General features: G+C 40.7%; 1 protein-coding gene across 8 annotated transcripts in view; it reads left to right on the top strand.

Moving 5' to 3' along the window:
* trps1 (trichorhinophalangeal syndrome I) overlaps nt 1-23,128 on the top strand; it is a 171,213-nt gene that overhangs the window by 82,105 nt on the left and 65,980 nt on the right. For 5 of the 8 annotated variants that reach the window (XM_077548805.1, XM_077548803.1, XM_077548810.1 and 2 more), the window contains 2 exons: nt 506-573; nt 18,990-19,413. In XM_077548805.1, the coding sequence (XP_077404931.1) occupies nt 19,401-19,413 (13 nt within the window). In that variant the 5' untranslated portion in view covers nt 506-573; nt 18,990-19,400. Of the gene's footprint in view, nt 1-505; nt 574-1,007; nt 1,436-1,650; nt 1,878-18,989; nt 19,414-23,128 lie in introns of those variants that run through there. The other 3 variants (XM_077548809.1, XM_077548806.1, XM_077548807.1) reach the window with 3 other exon arrangements.

Genomic DNA, 23,128 nt, shown 5'->3' on the forward strand with positions numbered 1-23,128 from the left:
GTAGGCACATTATCAATAACATTGTTACGTGTGCCTGTCAGTTTTTATTGTATCAGCCCGTAAGTGATTTTACTGAGTGTGTGTCACTTTAAGAGCCATTCTTGATTTTAGTGGTTTTAAAAGTGGTTTCATTTGAGTTGTATCACTGAGTTTATTCATGCGTGTGTTTAAGAGTATTGAATGTATTAGCCTTGATGTGATTTAGTGTGCTCATGAACAAGTTTTTAATGGTTGCCTGACACTTTCAGAGTCATTATTTAATGTCTTAGCCTTGAAGTTATTCCGTATGAACTTTATTTTAACACGGAGTTTATCATGAGTGCATGTCAGCCTTTTTAGTTTTGCAGTTTTCATTTGAGCTGTGGCGAATGCAATGCATTTGCTACCAGTGCGTGTCAATATACCTCAATATGTGGCCGGATGTTCCCTGGTCCGATTTCCTGAATGGATAAATAAATTGATTCCTGTTTCTTTTCACAAAAAGCTTATTTTTCTCTGCTTATAGGTGAGAAGCCAGCCTTTCTGATGAAACCAACCCAAGTTCTAGTGCTGATTACCAAAGGACAGAAACGGGTAGGAATGAAAATAATGCACTTTGTTTTTGTAATGCTTGAACTTTCATTTGAGTGGAATGCTTGACTGTATCATGTAATTTAAAATCTGTTTAATGTATCACACAGAAAAAAATCTGTTAGATTTACATTTTTTTTAAAGTATGGGCTCCACATGAATATTGAACAAAATAAAATCATAGTCCTGTTGGTGAAACATGATTTTAACACGTGCAACCCAACCAATGTCCATACTTTTTTTTTTTTTATGCAAATCCAACACTCTTGTTTTCAGTGACTTGGACCAATACGTTTGTCATGGGTGCGAGCCACTTTTCATTCTCCAAAACAGTCGTGATGATTTCGCGTGGACGTGAACAATAAGTTTGTCCCACACGAGTGTGCGTGTCACTTTAAGATTCCGTCTTCGGATGGCTCCTTGTTGATATTAATAGAGCTGCAGCTGTGTCTTCCTCCTGTGACGTCATGACTCCGGCGAAAACGGCAGAGATGTCCTGTCACAGCAAAAGCGACAACACCGCCACACCGAACTAAAAATAACAAAAACAACAACAACAACAACAAACCGGGAGCTGCTCCGCTTTTGTCGGGCCGGGTAACACAGGATACCGAATGAGAACACCCCAACTAACCCGCTTGGCGTGTTCTACGGCGTTCAAACTCTTCATTAAAACAAAGAAAAGAAAGACACAAAAACAACGAGTCACCCAGCACGCCATCATCAAACAGCATAAAAAAACTACAAAGACAAAAGACGAAGCAGCCTTTTTTTTTTTGTCCCTTTGGCTAGCCCCCCGGAGCTAGCCTCCATCTTTAGCACGGAGCTAAAAAGAAGCTAATGTTCTTGTTGTCCGGATCAACAGGTAAGAAACACACTTAAAACTGTCGCAGTGGCGTAAAAAAAAAAAAAAAGCTAAGAAGGCGAGTGGGACGCTCGGAGTGCAGCCGCCGAATGGCCGGTCCGGACCGGGACAACTCTCGCTGTGTTCGCTGCTTTTACGACAACCGGCGGCCGCTTGGCGACTTATGTAACTAGCGGCAAGCGGCTGGTGGATGAGGGAGGGAAGTAAAAAGAGAGAGAGAGGGGAGGGAGGAAAGGAAGAGCTTTGAATTCACATGGCAGCTCACATTTTAGCTTCGGGACAGCAATACAAAGTGCGCGAGAGAAGGTGGCTTCTGGTTCGAGAGGAGGGGGTACGACTCGGGCTACTACCGCTTGGCCGCCAAAGTGAGCCGGGGAGCCCGCGGCGAGACCAGACGAGACACGGCGGTCGGACAGACGCGGTTGCGGTCGCCACACAAGTAGTAGGTTTTCAATTGTTGTTGTTTATCTTCTGTTTTCTTTCTAAGAGAGTTGCTGGCCTTGATTTTCCTCTCCGCGTAGTTTGTTTGCTTTCATTGATAACTTTTTGGGTGCGTAAAGTCGCTGCAAAGTGTTGGAAATGGTGCGTTCACGGATCAAAGCACTTGTTTTGCACATCTCATTGTTGGGGGGGCTGCCCCCCTCCCTCCCTTATCAGCTTTGAAAAGTGAAACTTCTAATGGCCTGATAATGTTTGTTGCAACTTTGCATGATGGATGCCCAGAAGCCCCTTATTTTTTTGGGTGCAATCATCCTCCCCATCTCCCCCCACCTCGCTACTACCACCTTCACTAACGTACCCCCCCCCCCTTCCTTTTTCTTTCCTCCCCTGTGGTAAGAAAGTGTGATGTTCCTTTGAGATAAGGGAGCCCGGGGTAGGCATGACAACTCTGTGGGGAGAGCCGAGTATGCGAGGCCATCACAATGAGGCACACACTGCGAGGAAGGCCTTTTTAACACAGTCCTTCCACAGTTCTCCAGCCACCGCTTCACCCCCTTTTTTTTTTCCCAAAAAAGAAAAACAGAATTGCTCATGTGCGCCCACTTTTATGCATAGATAACCTTCAGGAGTTTTTCAAAACATTACAGTAACTCACAGTAACTCAGTATAGAGTTGCTTTAAAACGTGTTGTCGCTGCACCAGTAAAAAGCACGCTAAGTGTTTGTATAATGAAATGTGGGTGGGGAAAAAGAAAAAAAATGTGGCCATTTTTTTTTTCTCTTATTGATTAGTGATGATACAAATCTATGGGTATGGTGTATGCCATCAATTTGGAGTTGAAAAAAAGTTTTGACCAAAGTTTCAGTAACTTCAATCCTGATAAATAGCACACAGAACCGTTGTATGTAATTTAAAGCATGACTGTCTATTTTTTGTGAGTGATTATTTTGACCAAAGCATGAGAAAAAAAGTTTTTTTTTTTTTTTAATTGTAGAGCGCTGATACACATTTTTTTTTAGGGTTAACCTTGTGTCGTGGAAAAATTTTGTTCAGTCATGTAGATCCTGGAAAATTAGTAGTACAATAATAAGCCATGTACAGTATACATTTTGTGACTTTCATGTTTGAATTCAAACCCCGAGAGCAATTTTGGTATTTTTTCTTTTAATATACATCTGAAGGTTTACACTGTGAAAAGTTTTCAAGTCAAAAAATAGTTCTACACGCCACGGTGTTAAATGAAAAGCATCTATATCCCGTTCTTATCCAAAAGTCTTTAAAGGCAAACTAATGCTGATTTTAATTGACAGTGACGATATACCCTGTGTTGAGTTGAGAAAAAAGTGTATATACAGAAAAAAATGCATGCTAAAAACGAGATGTTCCAAAGCAAAAGTCGTCGTGTATTCCACGTTTTGTGAGCTTTTAGTTATGATCTGAAGAATCCCTGGGTTGACCCTGTGGAGTAGTAAAAAGTTATAGCGTGTTTCAGTAGTTTAAATTCTGGAAAAAAGTAGTACTAAAAATTGTAGGGTCTGTTGAAGAGCATGTTTCAACCACATTTTATGTGCCTTTTTGTTTTATGCAAAGCAAAATAAGTCGTCATTGTGTTTTTCATTTGACATTGACAAAACGAAACCAGTGTTCAATGAAAAGTCAGTATTCTGTTGTTTTCTGTTTGATCTGAGATATAAAGTAAAGTTAACATTTTTAGTTTTTCTTTTCATTGGACATGGATGGCATGCAACCACAGATAGAAAGAAAAGTTTTCAAAACGCAGCGTCCATCGGAAAGCCCAAATTGTATGCAATTTTTTGAGTGTTTTGTCTGTATCTGAAATGCGCAGAAAAGTCGCTTTTGGTTGTTTTTCATTGAACAATAATGGTACACATCCGTGAGTTATAATCCTACTTCTGTCTATAGAACCATAGTGTCCAATGAAAAACATGTATTTTGTACATACTGAATTTTTTTGTCGCTATCTGAACTAAGCTAATTATGGTTTGTTTTCTTTGGACAGTGAATTTGAACTCGGCTATTTTCTACATTTTCACAATAAGAAATTGTGGATGTATCTCCAACTCTAGTGAGATCTTGTTTAAAAAGCTCTACATTGCTCTTCATTGGACAGTAACAAAATATTGTAACTGTGTTTGCTATCATAATAATAACAAATCTGTGCGTATTGAAATGCCAACAAATTGACAGCTCCTCAGGGTTGGTTGCTCAGCCAACTGTTTTTTTTTTGTTTTGTTTTTTTAAATAGACCTGGTCGACTGTAACGCAACCTTTTCACACGTTTCGCAGCACCTTGGTAAAAATCCACCATCTGAAAGTCTCTCTATAATAATGTCAAATGTTGCTCCTTTTTCCTTCCAGACATTGGATATTAATGTCTCACGGCCTTGTTCGAAGCCACTATTAAACCTCAAACCAGTTGATGACCTCTTAAATAGAACGTCTGCTTATAAAACTCTTTCCCGTATGTGTGTGTGTGTGTGGGAGAGAACACAGCACTTTTGTGTGTGTGTGTGTGTGTGTGTGTGTGTGTGTGTGTGTGTGTGTGTGTGTGTGTGTGTGTGTGTGTGTGTGTGTGTGTGTGTGCGCGCGTTATGGAGACAACCACGGATTACTCATATGGCTGCAAGATGTGAAGCCTCTGCGGTGCAACTGGGCCGAGGAGAAAGTTTTCTGGTCGCGTGGGAGAGAAGAGCGAGGGCCCTCGGACGACTCGGGAGCGAGGAGGGGAAGTCGCGAGCGCTGGAATGCATCTCGCCGTCGTTTTATTGAGGGTTTGACGCGCTGTACGACACGGAGGAACAACTGTAGTGATTTTGCGGGCAGCCGCGCGTTTGTCTTTTGGTCGCTTCCGAGCAGCCCGGCGTTACGGGGGGAGGACGATGGGGAGCGAAAGTAGACATTACTCCTGGCCCGTGCAACTTTTGAGGCGAGATGGCGGTGACCAAGATCCCGTGGAGCTTCATGAAGTACGACACTAGGTAATTCGCATCTGACAGTATGTATTTAAACAAGTTTGTCGTTTATGTAGAAATTGCTTGAAAGTTTCCAACAGGGCTTTTTTAGCTCGAAGACTCAGTTTGAAATTCCTTCCAGGGACCATTTCTTGCAATATTACATAGAAACAAACGGTGAATGGGATTAATTAGCATATACGTGAATCATAAAGCCACAGGCTGAAAAATTCTGTGCTTTTCTTGCCGGTTAATTAAACAGTTTACAGAATGTTAGTGATTAGTTTAAAGATTAAACTAATGTGAAATACAGTCTGAACGTGGTTAATTTGGTAACAAACACAAAACAGTGCTTTAAAAAAAATCACGACATCATTAAGTGAGCTCCTAACTTTTGAACAGTACTGTTGCACAAACAGTGGGATTTCATAAAAAAAACACCCTACCTTCTGTATATTACGGTATATGAGCTTAATTTGCTTAGTCAGCACATCTGCGTATTGCATTACGAGGTGTATTGCCAATAATCCTTGTTTACAATGAAACACCGCAACATTGTAAAAGCAGAACCAATTACTAACTACGGTAGTAACGATTGACTTGAGCCTGAAATGTTATCACAGTTTTCATTCCTATATGACAAAATACTTTTTAGACTGTGACGGCACAGAACCTGGGTGGCGGAAAATGTCGCCTTTCACGAGCGGTTGCAGACATCCGAGTAACACGACTAATTTAACAAATGTTTGCTGCTGCTGGTGATTGGAGTGAAGCCTCGTGAAGGCCCTCGAAAATACTCCGAGCTGCACATATATTATGAGATGGTGTCCTATTATTGTTTCACATTTGAATTAGTGAGGATTTTGCAGTTCTTGTGTGTTTTGTTTCTTGGAAACTAAACCACCTCTGGGGGCATGCTTTTTTTTAATTGTATTTTTTTTTTTTCAAAGTATGATTGAACAGTTATTTACTATGAGCATTTTTATTTTGTGTAAGTTCCCCTGAGGCTTCATTTGTTATTCCAATTTCATGTTGGTTTTGTTAGATGTTCCGGGTAACTTCAAGGTTTAGTTTGTGGGGGTTTGGAAGCTCATATCAGCAAATCCGTCTAGACTAAACATGTAATTAATTTTTTTGTAATCATCATCATCTTTTTCTGATGATGTGTGAAGCCCTCTTCCACGAAACATCAGACACATCATTTGTCCTTTGAAGGCACCTTTCAAATTTATACTTCTGTTTATATACGGTTGTCGACAGACCGTTCAAAATGTTGTTTATGGTAAGAGCTAATCATAAGACGGTGTTTTATTTATCTGATTTAACACAGCACTGGAGCTCATGAAGCAAAACACCCATTTGTCTCGGCTAGTTTGTTGTTAGACAAACGTTTTTGCGCGGCTCCTGGCGCATGGCTCTGTCGATAGCACTTGGCTAACTCGCACCGGGGATGCAATTGTTTCAATGTAGTGTACACATGTTTTGGACTCTGGTAGCTGTATAGCACATTCGCTAATTATAAAATGCGCATGGATTGGATCGTAGGTTGTCTTGTCTCTCAGGGTAGGCTATAGGAGTGAATGCTAAGAATACCGAAGCCATCCTCTGGAGTTTGTCACCGTCCTGTTTCTGTTTATTTTAGGCTTTTAACGTCAGACTGTAACGCGCACATGGTCTTAGTTTAAGGGGATTTTTTTTTTGTTTTTTTTGCACGTTTCATGGGACGTCCCAAATATGGGAGTTTTTTTTTCTCTTCTTCTTCTTGCTGCCACTTTGATCACAGAGAGTAAATAATTCTCCTGTCACGACACCGAGGAAGCTGATAAAAGCGGCGGCTTGAGTGGATTTGGGGGGTTTACAAGTGCCAGGTGACGGCAAATGGGTTACAAACGTCCTCCTTTTCGCTTCTGAATTGCTGTATAAAAGTCACACAAGAAAGCTAACAGTTTATTGTGTGGAATGGTTTGTTACCCCCCCCCCCCCCCCCTTTTTTATTTTATTTGACTGGGGCTGTAAACAATCTATTTTTAGTTGACACAATATTTGTGTAAATCACTTTCTTCCTGATATGTGCGCTAAATGCTAATGGACACGCATGAGCAAATTTTTTTTTTTTGATTTTTAGGCAGATGTAATATTAAATTAAGTTTGAACTAAAGATACCTTGATGTGTTTTAAAGATGGGTTTTCCCTCATAGTCAGGACACAAAATGGATCGCAAGTCAATTTTCAGTAAGTCGCCAATTGTCAGATTTAAGGAGCTGCAAGAGATTTTATTGACTGTTAATCTGGCACACATTTCTTGGCAAATTTCTTTTTTGACTCTTGTCTGTTGTAATACATGAAGTCTAAGTGTGGGTTTCATTTTGGGCTGAAAAAGCCTCTGCATAGCCTCAAACCCTGTGTCGTCGTTCAAAGTCATCAATGCACAATTAAGATATTCATGCTTTGGTGTTATGAGTTGGCATAACAGGACTCAACGCTTTTCCCATGAGTGCAGCCCGCTGACGGTAATTTCCTCTGGTTTTTCCCACATTAAGCCATCAGACAGAGAGACAGTGAAATTAGCTTTGGAAAATGTGACCGAGGCGCAAGTGGCCTGAATGTGATCAAGTTGTATGTTTCTTTTTGTTGGAACCCGAAAAGGCTGATGGGAAAAGTACTGAGCTATTTTTCCCCCTCAAGTGCCGCATTCTGCCCGTGTGCTTCTTTTGAGGACGACGTATCTGTTTGTTTGAATGCAGGTACATCCAGCATGACTTGTAGTAGCTTGTAGGATCAGGCGTTGACTTTCAAGGGCTGATAATTGGTAGTCTTTGTTGTTTACTGTTGATTTAAAGGTGCTGTTTCTTTAGCGACGTTTTCACTTAGTGGTTCAGTTCAGCTGAGCTAACCACGCTATGATTTGGTCACCACTTTCCCCATCGACCGATGAATGGAATGTATTTTCCCGAGCTTGAAAAAGGCAGGACAAAATATATATCGTCAATCGTGATGTATGGTTTTTGATAAAGTTCAAGTGTACAAACGTCAATATTATAGGTAGTCCAAGAATTTTATAGTAAGTTTTTTTTTTGAATGAGCACTGAAAAAACACATTTTTTTCTCTCAGTATTTTAGCTTTTACACGTGTGTGTTAAGTCGTATGGGAGGGTTAAGTAAAACTATACAAAAACGACATTGTCTCTGTTTAGCGCATATTTTCACCTTCAACGAGTGCGTCTGGAACTGCTTTGAACCGGGGGTTCACTGTACACGGTTTGGAATAGTAAAGTTTACAGGTGGTCGTTTATTTCAGCTGCTTTTTATAACTGTTGCTCATACACACACTTGCACACACAAACGCTCAACCCCATTAGCATTGTAGTCTGGCTAAAAACATCTGGCGACTGTTTCAATGTAGTCTTGGTCCTCTCCGAAATGGGGCAGGTCAGCCATTCTGTCCACAAAACAAGCAGCAGACGTTTTATGTTGTCCAGGCTAATTGTAGCTCGGATTTGAAATGACAGTTTTTTTTTCTTTCTCTTTTCTCGAAAATGGAGCTGGCTTGCTAGGCCGCTCGTCCTGGCTTGTCCGCTGAGCTTGCCTCTGGTCCAGCTTGACATTTTGACTAAGAGCCGGAGAGAAAAGCCAAAAAGGCAGAAACTGCTGGAAGTTGGAGCTGGGTGCCCTCGGGCCTTCTCTCCAAGGAACATGAACTTTGGCGGAAGCTGGTGGCCTTCTAACTTTCTGTTAAGTTGTTTTTTGGGGGATTTTTTTTCAATGTAGAAGTTACGATATAATTCCCCACAAAAATACTGGACCAGTGTCCTTTATTTTGAGAATAGACTGAAACCATTTGGGTTCGATAGCAATCATGACAGAAGATCAATTAGTATTTTACTTCCAGTTCTTTACTGGATTGGAAACACAACCCATAAGGATTTTTTTTGGTAGTAATTAGGAAATGCTAAATCTAAGTAAGGATGGGCATAATAGCTGCCTACTGATTTTGTTTGCAACTTTGTACAGTATTTATTTGAAGTCAAGTAATAGCACCTTGAAGCTATTAAGCCAAAATGGAGTACACTACAGACGCTCCCCACCTTACGAACGAGTTACGTTCCGGACGATCGTTCGTAAGGGGAATTTGTTCGTAAGTTGCTTCAGTGCTATATTTTGTATTATAATTTATGTTTAAAGCCTATATAACAGGGATGTGATTTTTCCGCTAATTCGCGGAATTCCGCTTTTTTTATCTCCAAAAATAAAAATCTTAAAATTTCCGTTTTTTTTTTTTTTTTGTAGTTCATTGTGTATGCACATGACTCCGACAGATAACATCTTCTGCTATTACAAAGACATTTGTGGTATGTTCTAATATGAGTTACTTTTTTATTTGGTCATGATACAATTATTTGTTCATGAAATTTGAACTCTTCAACATTATTTATGTGTTAACTTAGTAATCACATTAGTTAGATATGATGATATTCTCAGTGATAGTTTTTAAAAGCAAAGGCAGTCCAATGTTTTTGAATGTGACTGATTTTGAGTTGACTAAAACTGCCATTTTATATGGGATAGTTCAATATACATTGAAAATTTATGCTGTTGTTTTGTCTATTTCTTTGTCATGTGAGTGCATTGAAAGTACTTAAAAACACGGAAAACCCATGAGCTCCGGGGGGCCGGTGGCCCCCAGACCCCCGGCTAAATTTTCAGATAATTTCACTTTGGTCAAATCACATCCCTGATATAAGTATATTGAAGGTTTATATAAGTATGTTTAAGGCTTGTACAAGTAACCTGCATTGGTTTGTACTGAAAAAAACTTTTAATAAAATGGAGAGAATACGTACAGTACTGTACTGTACTACGTATGTTAGAGAGAGAGAGCGAGAGACACACACACAGTATGTACATGTACGTAATAAGATAAATAAAATGAAGTTTAACTTACTTTTGGAAGATGTACTCGATGCTTAAGGAGATGATGGAGGAGGAGGAGGAGGAAGAGGAGGATTTTATATCATGAGAGATTCTTCGTCGTCGCTGGAATCGGCTTCAAAAGTTATTTCCTGCTTCATTGGGACCGGTGTTTCTTCCTCCTCCTCCTCGCCACGTTGCTCAGCCTCCAATGAGCTCTCACAGCGGCAATCGTCGGTATTAGCGGCGGAAAGAAGCACTACGCGCAATGCAAAATCTAACTTACAGCATCTCTTTCCGAACATTTTTCGACATACTGTACGTGCAGAAATGTTCGTATGTACCGTTGTTCGTAACTCGAATATTCGTAAGTAGGGGAGCGTCTGTACTTGGTTGAGACACCAGTCTTTTAGGTGGTTGTCTATAAAATAACAAAACGTCTTCTATGGGAAGGTGAGCTCCATTCGCGCTGTTGCGCAATTAATGCGAACTGCTCAATATGGCTCTAACATTAAAATAAGATTGCAGAGCGTTTAGAGCGATCCCATTAAATAACTAATAGATTAATTTAATTTATGGTGGCACTTATGCTGGCCCCTAATGGCTCAAAGGAATCCAAGTTTCTTGTTGACCTTCTGAAAGTCTGCTAATTTGTTTCAAAACAATGTTTGGCGAAACTTTCTTGACAGGACAGAGGACCGTCTCTTTCTTCTGCTCGCCCAGAAGAACAGCTCCTAATGTGGCAAATTAGTAATCACTCAGTTATGTAACCATTAGCTGCACTCAACACTAACAGCAACAAGCAGCAGCAACACTTATTGCTGTGTTGTGCGCTGCCTACACTTTAGGGGAGAGTTTTCAAAAGTGCAGCAACTCCTGCTTGGTGGAGGCGGTTTGTCTAAAAGAGTGAAGAAGTACAATGGAGACAAGTAATAACCACGTTAACTATTGAACTGGCCGTGTTAGGATGTGATTCAGACAAACATGCATCAATGGATATTTTTATTAGCTGTCAATAAGCTTAGCCCGAACCTGGTCTCGTGAGAATTCTGTCAGAATTTGTACATTTTGACCGGTAAGTCCTATGAAGATAATAAACACAATTTAATGCTAATGACCTGTTATTGTAGGGCGAAGTATATTGTTTATGTAGCAAACAATGCAAAATGTAATCTCTTTTGTTGTAGTTGGTCATATTTGTGCATTGTGTGGCAGCAGGATAGACAATGCGGCTGGAAAGTTGTCAAGTTATAAGCACTTTTTGTACATTTCCTGTTAGATGAAGCTGCCATTCAAGCAATTGTTTCAGGATGTGATTCAGACAACTTTTTATCAATGAACATTTTTTGAGCCTTTTTTCTTGAAGATGCTGTTGGAATTTGTACATTTTAATGACTCATTATGATTTGTTTGTGCTAACTAGTGCAGATTTAGGGCGAATTGTAGTGTTTGTTGCAAAGTCTGGTAAATAAACATTTTTTCCACTGCAGTTTTTGACAAGACAAAATGTTGCAGGACATCTGTCTTATTTATGAGCACTTTTTGTGTGTGTAAAAATCCTATTACATCAGTACATTTGTGTTGTTTTTTTTTGTGTTGATGGGTTTTGCAATGTGTGTTAGTGTGTGAAGTGGGTGCGTCGATTGGATGTCAAGCAGAAGGGAGTTGGTCCCCCAACTTTTTTTTTTTTTTTTTGAAATGGAAATGAAAGGGGGCACACATCTGGGGGTCTTTGTGGTAGGAAGGCGAGGTGGCGGGTGTCCGAGGCCCACGGTCAGGGTGCGAGGGGGAGAGTGTTTGGTGAAAGTGGGCGGGATGAGGAAGCTTTCCTTTTATGAAGGAATGTGTCAAGAAGTTAAAGAAAACAAGTGGAAAGTAGATATCCAAATTGGCCATTTAATTCGACCGTCCCGAAGGACGACGAGTGTGTACGCAAACATTAAGAGCATTAGGAAAAAGGACAAATCTGAGGTAAGGTAAGAAGGACGGACGGGCAGATGAACAAGCAAAGGAGCTCATTAGCATAGACAGGAGTGAGAGGAGGAGGGAAATAGAGGGGAAAGGATCACTTGCTATAGTTGAAAACTTTACGGCTGACAGTTAAATTTACTTGTGTGCGTGTGTGTGTGTGTGTGTGTGTGTGTGAGAGAGGAATAGCTCGGTGTGGGGTGTGGGGGGGGCGCTGCATTTGTTCTGCAACATGGCTTTTAGGCTTTTTACTACTGTTTCACACACACACACACACACACAAAGTTGTCCTCTCGCTTGTCCGCTGAGGCCAATTTCACCTCGCTATGACAATCATGCATTCTTTCAGCTCTTAAAAAAAAAAAAAAAAAAAGACAAAGCAGCATTTCAATCATAAAATTTGATTTATTTCATAAAAAGGAAATGCTTTTACACCGATGAGTCACTTTTTAATCTTTTTTTATTTACTGCATTTAAGGGGGCCGTTTACTGGGCTTAAATTTAAACGCAACCAAAAAAGGTTATTGTGACATAAGCTAATTCGTTGTGGCTTAGTATTTCTTCCCCAAAATATATGTGAAGTCTGAGCAACGTTGTGGTGGTAAAAAGTTTATATTCACGTGCTTTGTCCTTTTCTTTGTTCTTCTTATTTTACGGCTAATTCCTGCACTGCAATTGGAGCGCAGTGTTTGATGTTCCACCATTTTAATTTTTGAATACGGATGGAGAAAATGTGTCAAGGAAGTGTTGCGGGCAAGAGGAAACGGCATTGGAGCGAGTCTAAACCATAGCGCCATTAGAAGTCTCTACAGATGATTATGCAAATGTAATCTGCTTAATAACCACATCCGAAGAAGCATCCCATTACAGTTATTTGCGGCCCACACTGCCTCCCCAAAATTCTTTTGAATTGACTGAGCTTGCTTAAATTCAGCGCCGGGGATGCTCAAATGGAATTAGTCGAGGTGGCGGGCTATAATATCCGATGGCAGCTGCATGGACTTGCACCTGTTTTGTTGTTTTTGGGTGATTTGCGGAAATGGAGGGAAAGAACATGCATATAAATAGGCCTGTCTGGTTTAGGAATGGGCATAATAATTGATTAATTCATCTGCAATTGGAGTTGATGTAATAGGGTATTGAAAGATTCATTCATTTGTCCATCATACCACTTATTTTTGGTAACGCTAGTGAGCTGGAGCCTTTTCCAGCTGACTTTGTATGAGAGGTGTGCTACACTCTATACTGGTCAGCCAACCAATCGTAGGGGGTCTAAAACTATTGAAATAGGTTTTACATTTACGATTGTCAACCCTGATCGTTTTCCAACCAGATCAGGAGGAAAAAAGTATTAACACACCCCACACCACAGAATCGCTCAAAAATAATCATTGGCAACATCTGACACTCGGGACTTGGCAGACTTTTATTACGTACAAGTGTTGAATCGGGCTCCAGTCAGGCCTGATTGTTGTTGATTTGTTAACCCAGCTTTCGTATTCGCAATGGTAAATATGGAACAGGTTTTAACATTTTACAGTTATCGGCCTTGACCATTTTCCAAGCAGTTCAGGAAGGAAAAATCACTCTTAACACATTACATGATAGTTGCTCAGTTTTTTTTTTCTTTTCTTCTGGAGAGCTCAGTATTGTTCATTCGGTAATTTTACCGATTTGACAGGTCATCATCATTGCTCTCCTTTTTTTTTTGTAAGTGTATGTGCGTGCGTGCGAGTGTGTGTGCATTCATTAGTTCACCTAAAACCTATTAAAAAATCCCATACCGTTCACCTAAACCGAACACCTCCAGCCAGAGTCGTGAGGCCGCCAGGAGACCCGAGGAAGGACCAAAGAAAAGATAGTTGCTCAGGTTCATCGTTCTGACAATCAGGCCTTTGCTGATTTCGATCGTAAAGGAGGGCTACTCAAACTTTGTGATTGTTGGTATCTGTGTAATATTAAATCCATTTCAGACTAAATGATCGTAAATATTAAACAGGTTTAACAATTACGATTGTCAGCGCTGACATTCTGAGCAGATCAGGAAGAGAGAGAAAAAAATCAACCTTAACACTAAACTACAGCATAATCGCTGAGTATAGTCTTTCAGACACAGCCGATAATCGGCCCTTTTCTGAATCAGGCCGAATCTGAACATGATTGTCACTCGTCAGTATGCATGTACGCAACTTAAGGATTTGTAATAGTAAATATTGAACATGGCTAGTATTATATAGTATACCATTTTCAAGGCAATTCAAGTGGAAAAAATGAGAAACCCACACTGCAGAACAATCACTCAATATGATCTTTTCGAGACATCTGAGAATGGGGCCTTTGCCGACAAATTTGGCCCGATTGTCAGTTGCATGTGTGCCCATTGGAATTGGATGGGAAAAGTCACTGCCAAGCATTCGAGACAGTGTGACAACTTGTGGCTCTCGAGTGAAGATGCCCAGCTCTGAAATTAACATCACCGGGAAAAAAAAATAAAATCCCACCCCTGCTCCTGCTTCCCGATAGTAGAGAAACGGCGCTCCGCTCGCCTCTGCAAGCGAAAATAAAAGTCAACATTGTGGCCCGGCAAACGTTCCGCTGCGCGTGTGCGCGTTAAGTTTGTCCAGATACATTTCCCGTCAGTCGGAGAGGGTGGTGGTGGCGGCGGTGGTGAGGGGCTGCTCCTGCAGGAAACGTCCGCTTCTGCGGGAGTGGAAAAGTGTGCGTGTTTGCGTGTTTACACAGGCGGCGAAGAGTTGTCGGTGCATGTGCGCTGCGCCGCTACATGGCCCTCCTTTTTCTTTCCCTTCTTTTTCTGTGGACGACTTGTGTGCGAGTGATGTCATGTTTGAGATTAGCCAGACAGACAAGTGCACATGTGTGTGGGTGCACTTCTCAAATCGTCTTAATTACCTGGTCGACTTTGGCACGGTGGACATCTTGCGTATGTTCCTTTGGCATGACTTTGGTTTGTTTTTCATAATTTCTGAAGGGGAAAAAAAAAAGACAGATAGACGAGACGAGAGAGTCAACAATCAACATGTTGATTTATGCCCGCTGCTAGTTCCTTCCATGACGCCTACGATTACGGCTAAAAAAGTTTGTTCTCTGTAATTTGTTTTATTTCTTTTTTTTTTTTTTTTTTAAGCCGTGCTGAGATACCTGTTGATTTATGCAGCTCGCCTGCGTAGCAAAGGATGAATATACGCTCTGTCTGTCTGGGCCGCCGAGAGTTGGAAAGCAGTGTTGGCAGCCACGGGCACAACCAGGGGCATAACCAGACATTATTTGGCTATTCTTGTTTGAGCAAGCTTTTTCTTGAACTCTGCCAGGGATGCATCTGCTTGTCATCTCATAAAATAGTATTCCATTGATTAGACTTTTTTTCCTTCTTCTTCTTTTTTGAGCAGGTTGCACTAACGGGCAAAATGTTCAGTAGCTTTATGCATGTTTAGTTTTCACACTGGGGCTTTCATGAGTATAAAATATTGCTTTCTTTTGACACATTCAAGTTGCGAATGGTTTTAATGGGTCATAGTATGTCAAATGTAACTTTTTAAAAATTTTAATATCCATTCTCCATATTCATTTTTTAATGCTTATTTTGATTCAGACTTCTGCTACTGTAAGTACAAAGAGCAAGCCTAGCTATAGCATCTGATGGAATGTTTGAAATGAATGTGAAATTTGGTGCATTCTGCCCTCTAATTGGTGGAGTGTGTATCTTAATGTGGTACTTAACTCATTGAGCCATTTTCAACAGTATAATATTTTGTCTGTAATTAATGTGATAACCTCATTATTTTTTTATGAACAATTAATACCTGTAAAGTCAATTTTTTCCACTTTCTGTCGACTGAAGATGACATCACGTGTGCTGAGGAAGTAGATGACGGCCAATCGTGGCTCACCCGTTTTCTGGGTTTGGTCAGCAAACTGAACCATCACAGGTCGTTACCTACATCCTCAGCACACGTGATGTCATCTTCAGTCGACCGTAAGTGGAACAAATCGTTTTTAAATGTATTAATTCTACATGAAAAATAATGACGTTATCAAATTCATTCTGGACAAAATATTAACTTTTTATTGCTCAAAATGGCTCAATGAGTTAAGTATCCCTTATTTTAAATGCTTTAAAAGTAAAATCAAACAAAATTTTCGAGTACAATCGTTTTTGGCTGGGAACTGACAAAAAAGTCATGCATATTTATAATTTTGATCGCATTGCGATTTTAAAGGGTTGTTGGCTATTTAGATAGGAATGAGCTGTTTGATGGTTCAAGGTAAGCGTCTTAGGAACGCGGAACTAAAGAGTGGCGGTAGCTCATGTCCTAATAGCCGACGTGTCGCCTTTTTATTCTTAACAACTTCCAAACAAAACAATCATAATTGCTTCTTGTGATTAATTCTCTTCCTGTTGTGCTGCCTGTCCCAGCTGAGCTGACTTAGGGTGAGAAAAGGGATACGCCCTGGACTGGTTGGTTGCTACTAGTCAATCGCGATACGCATATATTGACAAACAACCATTCACCTCTGGACAATTTGGAGCCTTTAACCAACCAAACTTTTTTTATTTTTATGAAATAGAGTAGGAAGGCATAATTAATGGTCAGAAGAATCAACTAGAAGGCCCAACCTGAGATTTGAACACAAAATCTCAGAATTGTGAGGCATATGTGCTAACCAGTTGTTCACTGTGCTGCACATGATTAATCAACTTCGTTTGGAATCTTACCAGTCACTTAATCGATTTCAATTTGTGCGTGCCGTTTTTGACACGTCCGTTCTTCTGGCTTCTGATTGCGTGGAATGGCCACTTGTTGCTTTGCTCTTCTTGGATACAGACTGGTGTGTGTTTATGTGATTACTGCACTTTTGTGATGACGTGTTGTGCACCTACACACGCTTCTACGCCTATTCTGCGCGAGCGTGCGGCCGTCGGGCCATCATGAATGGTGCGTTTGAGTGTGGAGTTCCTCCGGGCCGGACCAAATTGGAAACAGAAAAACAAACATCCCTCCCAGCCCCCCCACCAAGTCAAGTTACCCATTCCCCCTCGTCTGCCGGCTCGTGACGCGGCCTGACCTGTCTGGGACAATGTAACGGCCTATAGTCGGACCGGACCACACACAGGGCTGTGGAGCACAGGAGGCGGTGGCTGCGCCGTGGTGGGAAGACATCTGTATGTATGGTGTGCGCGTGCGTGCGTCCTGGAAAAACAGGCGCGGGAATCACGCAAAGTTTGTCGGGGAGCTCAGTGACGGATTGATGGGAAAGACAGAGCGATGGAAAGAGATTAGAAAAGTGGATGGAGGAACACGAGTGGAAAGGATGGAGATAAGTCACGGTAGAGGAGGCGGTAAAGAGAAAAACAGAGGAACTGTGATTGAGTATAAATGAATGAGGAGCCGCGAGACCCAGTCGGGGCTCCTCGGGGAAAATATTCCGACTTTTGATGGGGAAAGAAACCCCTCCCCTCAATCACTTCTTTTCCTGTTGTGAGTGCTACTACTATTTTTTCCCCCCATAAAAGACACTAATGGCTAAAGCTATTATGTGGTCAAGCTTGCAATAACCGGACGCGTGTGGATTTGTTTGAAACGTCACACAGCAGCTCACATAGTAGACGGGTTTGACAAAACTCAGCGACTCGTCATTTCCAGATCAATTTTCCTTTTCCATCCATAATTGGATTGTCTGATAAAGTTTATACTTGACCTCTAATTGCGTTCTTCCTTTTCTTAGTTTGCCGTAATACCACCTTTTGTCTGTCGTCCAGCTTCTGATTGGCTAGAATCGGGTTTCAAGCTTTTCGGCGATAATAAATTGTATGCTCCTCCTTTCTTTTCATCAGTGTGCCTTGTGTTATTGTGCCTGTATCTTTCCACCAAAAACACATTAATAGTTCATAATGATTTCCAGCTTGTTATAATTCCAATGACTTTCTTCTAGCTTCTGTTTTCCGAAATTGGCCTTTTAAGTTGTAGTTTACACTTGGAGCTATTTGCATGCTTCTCCCGTTGCACAAAAAAAGCTGCTCTGTGGTTAAGCGTACAAAAAACTGAAGCATGTGGATTGTTTGTGTGGAACAGCAACTCTTATGATGGACATGTTTTAAATAAATCATACAAAATAGAGCCCTGTGTATCACAACATAATAACCTTCAAGTGTGATTTTTGTTGCCCAAAAACACACTCAAAGTACCACTTTTTGATGGGAAGGTCTGAAAATGACTCATAATTTCTGTAATGACTCATAATGCGCTTGACTTTTCTCGCCAGCAATCTTCTGTTTCGCCTCCAAAATGCCCCATATCTGTTTTCACATAATAACTCGCTCGCAGTCTCGAAGGGCCGCTGGCGTTGTTTTCTACTATCCAGACAAAAGTTGAAAAAAAAAGCACGTGGATGTATGTGAGTTTTGCCACGGCGAGGGCAGGCATTGTATTTTAAACACAAGCTCAAATTAAAAATGGTACACACGACCAACATCCCATAGTGACGTTAAAAAAACAACAACTTTTTTTCTCTTTCAATCGCTTCATTATAAAATAGTAAAAATAAATAAAACACAAACACGTGCACATCATGTATTTGACATGCAGACAATCTAACAGTTAGCCAGTTAACAGCCTACTGCAATCTTGAGCTGACTCCCACATCACTCACCAGGCCAGGCCTCACACAGTTTGCTGTTTAATAGAATAAAATCTGTTTTTATCCGAGTGATTGATGGGATGGTCGGTAACTGATTCTAAATATAGTTGCTAGCTGGAGCACTATTATGCGAAGCTTGTGGCCTCATTGAAAAATATTTAAAGCTGTGAATACAGATACCTTAAAAAAAAAATCATTAATTGGGTGTTGCACGTAGAATTTTAAGGTGAAAATAATTTTCATTTATTTGTACAAAAGTGTGAAAAAATGTATGTCATCTTCAAATATGACATTGGGTTTTGTTGGCAATGGCTCAGTGTGTACCATCAACCATATTGAGGCCATCTTTCCTAGTAGTTTTGATGTAGTACAAATGTCACGGACCGCCGTACTTAGATAGCGTCTGGCTCTCGTTTGTGGGATAGATTCGATCTATCCGTCTACGCTGCAGTCACACTGGCACAAAACTATTTTTCCTTACGCCGCACAGCGCTCAATTTGGGAGTCAAGGGGAAAATTGTTTCCCGTAAAATCTGGACAAGACGTCCCAATATAAAACGCCATTGCATGTAAAATCTGAACCCATTTCTCTTTCTGCCTTGTTCCAGGTGCTAAATGCGGCTTTTTTTTGACGCCCCACAAAATTGACAAGTGAGGATCTAAACCAGAGCGGAGACCGGACCGCCACCTGTTTTAAAAACTTCTCCTGTGGATCTACAACACACTCCACCAAGCTGTGACGCGTAACAGCACCAGCAGCGGTGGACCAGAGCGAGCGGATGCTATGTGGAGTTTAAGACCCTCCTAACCCCCTCCCCAAAAATTGATAGAAGCTGAAGGCTTGGCGGCCATGGACCTGCGTGGAGCTATGCAGGCCTGCTGAGAAAGGGGCACTTGGATATAGCCTGAGCTTTTTTTTTGCGGGGGTGGTGGCTTCTTATTATCAGAGCGGAACCGCTGGGGTCCAACTGAGCCGCTTGAACAGAACCGATGCCCAGGCATGTTGTTTTTATAACCTGATGACCAGCAGAGGTAAGACATTTACATGTATTTTTAAATACTCCGAATAATAATCTGACGGGGGGGAAAAAAGCCCCAAATGATCTCAATTACTCAAATCATACGACAGATCCCTTCATTTTTAATACTCAAACAAGATTTAATATGCAAATAATCAGCTGTCTGCGTGTGTATGTAAGTAATTAAAGTGGGCTCATCAATAATATAAACTGCGCTATTATTATTTATATTTAGCCTTCATAATTGATAAAAATGCCACAGCAATGAGTTATTTTTCTCAATGAGTACCGGTACATGGAATTACATTGGAGTAATATATTAATTCTTGTGGACAAAAAATACATTTGCTTCATTTGTTCCTTTTTACAGTGCATGTGTCAAAATGGTTGATTGCTGTTTTTACATTTATATATTATTTAAAAAAAAAAGTTATATAGATATAAATTCCTTATTACTTATTTCACTCTTTACACCACTCGAAATTGTAAATTTGTTTTCTATTTGTGCTTGTTATTTTTGATTTATTTGTTTGTGCATGTCCAGTCCGGCCATCATATTGAATACATAAGTTACACGTGATGAAAGTTAACCCCCTGGTCTGTCCAAAAATTGGGGAGAAAAAAAAGCAAGACCGTTGATGACTTTTTCTGTCATTGTGTGTTTAGATAAATGATTAGGACAAGCCTGAACATATGGGACGTGATACACACAAGCCCTTTTAAGCACGTGAGCGTGTGTGTGTGTGTGTGTTTGTATGTTTTTCATTATGTGGTACGGTGGCTTTTGCTCGGTGATGTTATTCAGCAGGGCGGGTTGCTTTTAACCGCTTGATGCTTTTAGCTGTGGTTTGCGTGCGCGCTTTATGTCTGTGACTGTCTATGCGTGCGCGTACGTGCGTGTGCGTACATGCGCGCGGTTGCATGTGCGTGCCTGTGTGTTGTGGGGTAGCGCGACAGCTTTGATGTCGCCAGGACGAGTCGGATTTGGAACATGTTTTTGTGCAGTTTGTGGAAAAAAAGAAACAAAAGGAATGTCAAGTGGAGACAATTCGATAGAGTCTCAAAGTTAAGTCGGACTGTCATTCACGCATGCACACGCACGTTTCTGACATGACGGCCCTGTACGGTGCGGCATGGTCAGTGCTACGTCTCTGTTTGACTCTTGTTGAATATTTTCAATGTTTGTTGTTGTTTTTACCAACATTACATCACAGTAAACGCAGCACCAAATAAACAGTGGGACCACAATTCGTTCAGTCATGCGCCAATTTAGTTGATCGGCAAAACAAGCTATCCCGCTAACATACCGTTAAGCTATAGCTAGCAGGGCTCTAGACTGAGACAAATTTCTCAATGGTACACCTAAAAAATAAGAGGTTGCACTGGTGCGACCACCCTTTCGAAAGGTTTTCCCTAGATGGTAACCGGCAGATGTGTTTTGTTGGGACATTTTTAATATTTAATTTGGTGTATAGTCATCCCCCCCCCCCCCAGAAAAATGTTGTCTAAGTTATAAACGTAAACGTTTGTGTCATTAACAGATTTAGTTTATTTCATTTGAAGTGAGGGAAAGTTCAACTCCTCAAAAGACTCCATTATTAATTGTTTGCCAATTTCTTTGCCCAAAAATAAATAAATCCGTTTTTAATCAATATAGAAAAAAAAAAGAAGTAAATCTGCCTTTACACTTTTGTCTACTCTATTTGCCATCTCGCCACATGATGGCATGCTAACTGTTAGCGTTTTAGCAACGTTCAAAATTTGGCCATTTTCCATTTGAGTTGAGGCCAAAGTTTAAAATAATTTTACAAGGCAAAACCAACTCACAATAAAGACCTCACAAATGGGAGTGAATTCTGGAAAAATATTCAGACATGAATCAGTGAACAGGCCCATTCAAATTTCATGTGTGGATTTTGGTAGTTATAACCCAGTCACAAAAAAATCACAATAGCTAAGCAGTTATTGCGTTGTGTAATTTCACACTTAATGGGTGGGCAGTCTATTTATAAACAAGCTATTAAAAACAATTTCCCATATGTCCCCTTTAAGGCATTGGACTTTGGAGTTCACGCTGTAAGTTACCAGTTGCCATCAATGTAGTGCATAAAACACTCATGTTCCTTCAGTGCTGCATAATGAGTGTTTGGAACAACAAGTGCCGATGCATCATCCACTAGCAAGCCTATTAACCCTCACTGCACTCACCTCCTAGCTCAATCTTGAAGTACTATTTTTTTTTTTAAATTTTTGTCCCACAAACAATTATTTACCTGGCAGAGGCATCTAAATTATGCAGACAAAGATGGATAAAGGCGTTGTCGCCAGACGTCACTGGAATTAATGACTTCATTTGTTAGTTTGCTAATGATCGACTTGTTTAAAGGACGCAGAATCAATCAAGCGTCGAAATGACAAATGCGCGTTTGCCGCTGTGTGCGTGTGATTTCATAATTGATGAAGTTACTCGACTGGCGTAAGCACAGCGCGCTTTCGTTGTGGTCGCTGTTGCCGTGACTTTCCCCAGGTCAGTTGCGCAGTTTGGGGTGGGCGGGACATGTGTCTTGTTGGTAATTAGGAGATGAGAGCTCATATGAATTAAGGGTGGCAAAAATAATTCACCGTAATTAGGAGAAAACTGCAAAATCGACATAACCATGTTGGCTTGATGGGAATTTTGGAACACCTTCTCACCGTTGAATTTTTTATGCAGCCAAACCAATATGTTTGTGAGCTAAAAGAGATGGAAAGTGCCACCATTGCTTTGTCAGTATGACCGTATCCTGAACCGAGCTAAGTGTTTTTCTGTTTCTTTACAAAATGGCCTACTACTTGCATGGCATGCATATTGCAACACTATTATTTATTAATTTCAGGTCTACAGCTACACTGAGCTAGTACAGAGGTTTCCATATTAAACATGCAATTTTGGGTTAAGTGTCACGTTCTATTTTCAGGTGCTATTTTGAAACGACAAAAAAAAAGAAGAAGATTCATTGTTCTTCTATAACAGTGGATCACGTCTGCAACAATAGGAGCATGAGGGTAAACTAAACCATAAAAATACCACAAAATGTTAAAAGCATTTCAAACACGCGCAAACATCCCTTAAAAACACAGTGCTGGTGGGAAATGCCACTGTTTAGTCCTAGTTTGGCAAAATGATCAGCTGCAGCAAATGTGCCACCCACTGTGATTTGTGATTGGTGAACTTCCATTTTGTGGAAGTTTAGTCGAAGGGACAGCTAGTTTTTTTTCTTTTTCACTTTATGGCTAACCATTTTTAATTGCAATTAAAGAGACGCTACAGTATAATACCGTGCAGTCATACTGCTGTCAGTATTTTGCCAGGAAAATGAAAAGTATTTTTCAGACTTTTTCTGTCACTTTACAGAAATTGTAAAAAGGCGAGTTCTATAAAAAACTGAGGTTTATGTATTAAAAAAATAAATAAAAATCAACAAACAGATGCATTTGTGTTGGCCGAGCTAATGCTGGTGAGAGCTTTCCCTGACGCCCCTGCATGAAAGTCATTAATCAGAAAAAATGGTAACCAGACAAAAGCAGGGCCAGTGGGTCTAACCTAGATTTCCAAGGCCCGCTCCATTTGTCTCTGACTGTTCCTATCTGGGCTGGGCTAAAATGCCTTAATCAGATTAGGTTTGAAACCAACCTTTGCCAGTGGGCACACTAACCCGACTCTTGGTTCAGCGTGAACTCGGCTACTC

The sequence above is a fragment of the Vanacampus margaritifer genome, chromosome 17 (assembly GCF_051991255.1).
Source record: "Vanacampus margaritifer isolate UIUO_Vmar chromosome 17, RoL_Vmar_1.0, whole genome shotgun sequence".
NCBI lineage: Eukaryota > Metazoa > Chordata > Actinopteri > Syngnathiformes > Syngnathidae > Vanacampus > Vanacampus margaritifer.